Source organism: Prunus avium, chromosome 7 (assembly GCF_965620075.1).
Source record: "Prunus avium chromosome 7, drPruAviu1.hap1.1, whole genome shotgun sequence".
NCBI classification, from domain to species: Eukaryota; Viridiplantae; Streptophyta; class Magnoliopsida; order Rosales; family Rosaceae; genus Prunus; species Prunus avium.
The window spans coordinates 24,137,157-24,142,980 of NC_142290.1; the positions used below are offsets into that span (position 1 = coordinate 24,137,157).

Here is a 5,824-nt window from a genome sequence, read left to right on the forward strand (position 1 = left end):
CCAAATTTCCAACAAAAACAAACTCGGTTTCGTTGACGGCACAATCAAGGCACCGCCAACAACCAGCGCAAAATACCTCTTTTGGAGGAGATGCAATCAGTTGATTAAATCTTGGATTCTCAATTCCATTAGCCCTTCATTGGCTAACACTGTAATTTATGCCAACACCGCCGCTGAGGTTTGGTCAGATCTCAAAGAGCGTTTTTCTCAAGGGAATGTGTCTCGTATTTTTTAGATCAAGTGAGAAATTACTGAAATGCGATAGCACCAGCAGTCTATTTCAACATATTACAACATGCTTAAAGGTCTTTGGGATGAGTTGGGATCATATCTTCCCATGCCATCATGCCAATGTAATCCAGCGTGCAAGTGTGGAGTCATGAAGGAGCTTGCTGACAGAGAGCAACAAGAACAGGTGCTTCAATTTCTTATGGGCCTAAATGATACTTATTCGGCTGTTCGTACGCCGATGCTTCTGATGTCTCCCTTACCTACGGTGCGCCAGGCATATGCCATGCTCATGCAAGAAGAAAGACAGCGACAAATAACTGAGAATAGCACAATCAGTTCTATTCATGCCATGAACACATCAAAGAGTACCAACAAACAGCCTCGCAAAGTGCACGACGATGACAACAAGAATTTACATTGCACACACTGTAGTGGTGACACCCATACAGTTGATCACTGCTACTACCTTAATGGTTTCCCAACATGGCACAAACTACATGGAAAGACAGTCAAGCCACCCAACAAGAACAAGCGTGTGGGCGCCAACAACACCACCCAGGAACCACAAAAGGGAACTGTTACTCAGACGTTGGATGATCTGAAATTCACCCCTCAAGAAGTTAATCAGATCAAGTCCTTTTTACGAGGTGATGGTAAAATTCAAGCCTTTGCAAATGCTACAGGTATATCACATGACTCTTGGATAATTGATAGAGGTGCAACATACCACATTTCTTTTTCACCCAAATTGATTCCTAAGAAAACTACCTTGTCTAATTCTTCAGTCAACATGCCCAATGGTTCACATGCACATATCTCTTGTCTTGGTTCTATTCAGATCACTCCTCATCTAAAATTGGAAGACCTGCTTTGTGTTCCTGGTTTCCGAGTCAATTTAATGTCCATCAGTAAATTAACCCGTCATCTCCATTGTCTTATCTCATTCTTCCCTACTTTTTGTATCATGCAGGATTTAACAACGAAGAAGATGATTGGGTTGGGGAAGGAGCATGATGGTTTGTACTATTTAGTACCGGTCACCGAAGATTTTCTTCATGAGCGTGGTCCCAGAATAGCGGCTGCTGTATCGTCCTCCACTTCTGATCTTTGGTATAAACGCTTGGGTCACTTGAATACTAGTCCAATCCGTGTTTTATCTCAAACAGTCCATTCCATTTCATTTAATTTTCATTCTCAATGTGATGTCACTACTACATTTTACAGTTTGCGCGACGGAACAAAAATGGTCGCGCAAAGCACAAAGGTGTCGTGCCAATAACAGCGCGACAGAACTTTCGTCGCGCAAAATCAGTCGCGCAATAACCGTCAAGAAAGACTTTGCGTGACAGATTTAATAAATATCATCGCGCATAACCCTTCGTTGCACAAACAGTTTAGGGACGACACATTTTCCGTCGCACACTATGTTGCACAACGAACGTTGTATCCGTCGCTAAATAGTTTGCGCGACAAACAACCCGACGTTGCAAGAACATAGTGCGATGACTAATTTTCGTCCCGCAAAAGTGTTTGCGCGATGAAGAATCCGTCGTTGCAACAAAGTGGCGCGAAGATTTATTTTCGTCGCGTAAATATGAATTTATCGTGGCTCAAACACTTGCACGACGACGAGTGATTTGTTGCATTTTCTTAAGGGGACAAATATTTCGTCGCGCAAACTGAAAATATATTCGTTTAAAATTTATTTTTATGGTTTTGTATTTTCTAAAACGTGCTTATGCACGACGGGTATGTTATTCGTCGCGCAAAAATTAGTAATTTATTTTATTTATTTTATTTATTTTATTTATTTTATTTATTTAAAAATAATAATTTTGGTTTATTTTATTTTTATAATTAAATAAAATGACAATTAAAAAATGTAATGAAGAGAAATTGTTTTTTAAAACATAATATAAATGTATAATACAAGAGAAATATTTAAAATGTAATTAAGAAAGTAAAAAACTAATTAAACAATGTAGCTATATCTACTTCCTCGTCTGGCAAATGCGGCTCGGAGGTCTGGACATTATGGACAGGGGCAGAGGTTTGGTGGCCATGCGCAGAGGTGGACGGGGGAACAAAAGATGGTACGGGAACGCCGGACTGGGCCATGGACTGTATAATCTGAGTCATCTGGGCCATCTGGGATTCAAGCTGGGCCACCTTTGCTGTCAAAACACTGTTTGACTGCATCGATGAACGGGGTCTAGGTTCCCGCCGCCGGGCATTCCCCATCCCTTGACAGTATGTCCCTGGCCGCCTCTCGAGAGTCTGATCCAAGGTGTCCTTCAAGATCTGAAACCCCGCATCCTGTGGAGGAGCCACGGACTCGAGCGGCGTATCGGGAGGAAGCTGGGAGGTGGACTCCTGAAGAACCAACTGGCTCTTCTCCATCATGGTCGTCTGTTGAACATAACATAAAATATGAATTAAAACATTCATATAATAACTATGAAACTTGAATGCGTAAGATAATAATTAAAATTAAAGACTACTTACATGAAGGGACTCCGCCAACTCATTCCCAGGCCGAACATAAACGTCGCCGAAGACGTCAATCTCAGGGAATTTGGACCCCTCCTAAATTGAACAAGAGAAGAAAAATGTTAGTACGAAAAAAAAACAAATTAATATTTAATGACATATTAAAAATTAAATAAAAATGACTTTATTATTACCCGCCGCCGTGCCTCCATCCTATAGGAGAAGGGCCTGGAACCTGAATGGTGGAGAAGAGTCTTCTTCTCCCTATTGCCCTTATTTGCTTTGGCCATCTTCTGTTATACAAAAAATAAAACGTATTATTTGAAATTCAAATAATACATATAAAAAAATTAAATAAACATTAGTAAGAAACGTGTAATAATTTTAAACTTAGTATAAAAAAATACCACATAATCGGCTCTTCCACTGCTTGTACCTGTCAGTGAAGAGTCTGTTGATGTACATCAACAACTCGTCGTCGACGTTCTCTAAATTGTAATTCATCTACCATAAAGTAATTACATACATTAAGTATTAGAAATATATAAAATTTGCAGGGAAAACAATTAAAAGGTAGGATACATACCGACAGGTGTCCGCGCACCTCCATCTGCACCTCATCAGGCATGGCTTTCCAAGACTTCCATTTCATCGGACATTGGGTCCGAACGACTGAACCAACATCGTGCGCCAATGAGCTATGTTGGTCCGCCGTTGGGGCAGCCCGATGACGATCGTCGTATCTGATGTTGATACGAGAGTTGGTCACCCGAGTGACCTTCGACGTGTTCAACTGGCGACACGGTCCCCGGGTGTTCTTCTTGGTTACAAAGAAATATTAAATTAATGTTAAATAACAAATTTGAGTAAAATCTTGGTACGAAACATTTGTAGTTGAAGGAAATCTTTACCTGGTCCGCTCGAAGTAGTGGTGTCGGTGGTGCTGGAAGGGCGATGACGCCGCCTGGCGCTAATAGGTTGCGCCACTGATGACTCTGATGACGCCGGTGCATGGGAGACCCTAGGACCCACCGGCATGTCGGGCAACGGTGGTGGGGCAGAGGGAGGTAACGTCATAGTCGAGGGAGGCAAACTACGTGAAGGCGTCACCATCTTATGACTTCTGCTGATTAGGTTTGACATCTTGCAATAAAAACAAGCACCAAAGTTTAAAAAAAATAGTTACTGTAATACAACAATCTTGCTAATTTTTTAACATTTATTTCATTTCATTTAAAATAGGGCCAACGTCTAATAACAAATAAAACAAATAAAACAAATAAAATATAACAAAAATATAAAACATTCTTCATTAATTATAAAACATAAAAATTAATCCAATTTAGGGTCATTATATAAACTAAGCTAACAAACATAAAAATAAATTAAATTTACCAACATATAAACTAAGCATATTTTAACAATATTAAAAAATTAATTAAAGCATATATGTTGGCGTACGGTTTGCGATTTCGGAGTATCCGGGACTCCGATCCACAATCCGTTGAATCCTATACAATCCTAGACATACAAGGTACATCATACGTGAGTTTGAGTTTCATCCAATGGTCCGAACATATGAAACCGTTAAATCGCACAATAGGCGAAATCCGTTCGAGGCTGAAACCGTATCCAATTTGGAATCCAAACACACCTACGTGCTCATGACAACTAGGGGATTACATTGGGACACAATGTGGTATTGCTACAGTTCCCAGGCGCCGCCACACGCGGCAGCAGCGCATGGATGTGAAAAAGCGATAACGATCGCCGGAAAAATATCAAAATCAAGGTCCAATCTTCCTACCCTAGGTTCAAGACATCGAATAGAGGCACTTTTGTTCTCGGACATAGGCCAAAAAATGGCCGGAAGTGGCCGGAATTTCATCACGAAATCCGGCCAAAATCTAAGTTACAAAATTAGACAACGTAGGCTACAAATTTAACAAATCCTACCCAACCATCAGCTACATAATGAAAAATAGGGGAAAAAGCATACCTCACTCGTCAGATTTGGAGGCCGGAGGAGGGAGAACGAAGCGGGAGAATTTCGCTCAAAACCGGATAAATCCCGCCGGTTTGTCAAAGCCAATCGTCACGGCGGCGGCTCGGAAAGGGCTGGGTTGGTCGGCAGTGGCCGCCCGGTCGTTCTTTAACATGGAGAGTTGAGGTGGTGGCCGGAGGAGAGAGAGAGAGAGAGAGCGGCAGCACGAATGAACCATAAGGTATGAAACTGTCGAGTTATTATCAGACCTTTGCGCGACGAACAACACTATTTCGTCGCGCAAAGCAATAAAAGAAAAAACGCGCGTTTTGGCTTAAAATTTTCGTGAACTTGCGCGACGGAATACATAAATATTAACTTTGCACTACGGAATATAGAAATATTCGTCGCGCAAAGACATTGCAGTAGCGGCAATTGAACCGCCAAAATTTCACGACCTTGCGCGACGCTGGCAACTATTGCGTCGCCCTAAACCCACTATACCCTAAACCCTAAACCCTGCCCACGAAAACCCTGAACCCCATCATCACATTGCGCGATGAAACAACTAAGGATTCGTCGCAATTTGTTTTGCGCGACGTCGGTTACCAGTCGCGCAATTTTTTGTATAAAATGTTGAACAAATTGTTTTGATGGCATACACATTCTACGAAACTAGTTTCAACGATCCAACCGTCAAACTTATTTGTTTATACTTAGAGATCGTATACACCAAAAATGGGAAGAAAAAAAAAAAGGTATAGAGATCAAGTAACGGGACAAAAGTTTTCGACGGTTATAAAGGAAAAATCACGATTTAACAGTCAATTTTACTCCAATTTCGATGATTTTTTACGGATACACTCCTTCACCCTATATGAATCCAATGACAGTATTTGATCTTCATTTCAAACTATTTACACTAGTGGATATCACAAAATCTTATGTTATACTTAATAAGATTATATATAAACTCTTAATAGTTAGTGACTATATTGTGTGGATGACATACGCATTCTACAAAACTTGTTTCATCGATCCAACCGTCAAACTTGTTTGTTTATACTTAGAGATCATATACGCCGAAAATCAAAAAAAAAAAACGTATATAGATCAGGT

The 5,824-nt window shown here is 40.6% G+C and overlaps 2 protein-coding genes across 2 annotated transcripts; one reads left to right on the plus strand and one right to left on the minus strand.

Moving 5' to 3' along the window:
• The first annotated feature begins 295 nt into the window (after window positions 1–295).
• On the plus strand, window positions 296–1,245 carry LOC148293193 (uncharacterized). The gene is made up of 2 exons (XM_088243947.1): window positions 296–914; window positions 1,202–1,245. The coding sequence occupies exons 1-2, from the start codon at window positions 296–298 to the stop codon at window positions 1,243–1,245; spliced, it is 663 nt and encodes a 220-aa protein (XP_088100073.1).
• Window positions 1,246–2,199: 954 nt separating this feature from the next.
• LOC148293194 (uncharacterized) lies at window positions 2,200–2,933 on the minus strand. The gene is made up of 3 exons (XM_088244620.1): window positions 2,916–2,933; window positions 2,737–2,817; window positions 2,200–2,640 (listed from the first exon to the last, which is right to left on the minus strand). The coding sequence occupies exons 1-3, from the start codon at window positions 2,931–2,933 to the stop codon at window positions 2,200–2,202; spliced, it is 540 nt and encodes a 179-aa protein (XP_088100746.1).
• Between the last annotated feature and the right edge of the window lie 2,891 nt (window positions 2,934–5,824).

What these genes read in the sequence shown, in the direction of transcription:
- LOC148293193 (XM_088243947.1), top strand. Translation starts at nt 296, where the DNA reads ATGCTTAAAGGTCTTTGGGATGAGTTGGGATCATATCTTCCCATGCCA. An exon ending in AGCCTTTGCAAATGCTACAG is followed by an intron (nt 915 to 1,201) that starts GTATATCACATG and finishes TGTATCATGCAG; the next exon opens with GATTTAACAACGAAGAAGAT.
- LOC148293194 (XM_088244620.1), bottom strand. An exon ending in AGTTGGCGGAGTCCCTTCAT is followed by an intron (nt 2,641 to 2,736) that starts GTAAGTAGTCTT and finishes TATGTTCAACAG; the next exon opens with ACGACCATGATGGAGAAGAG.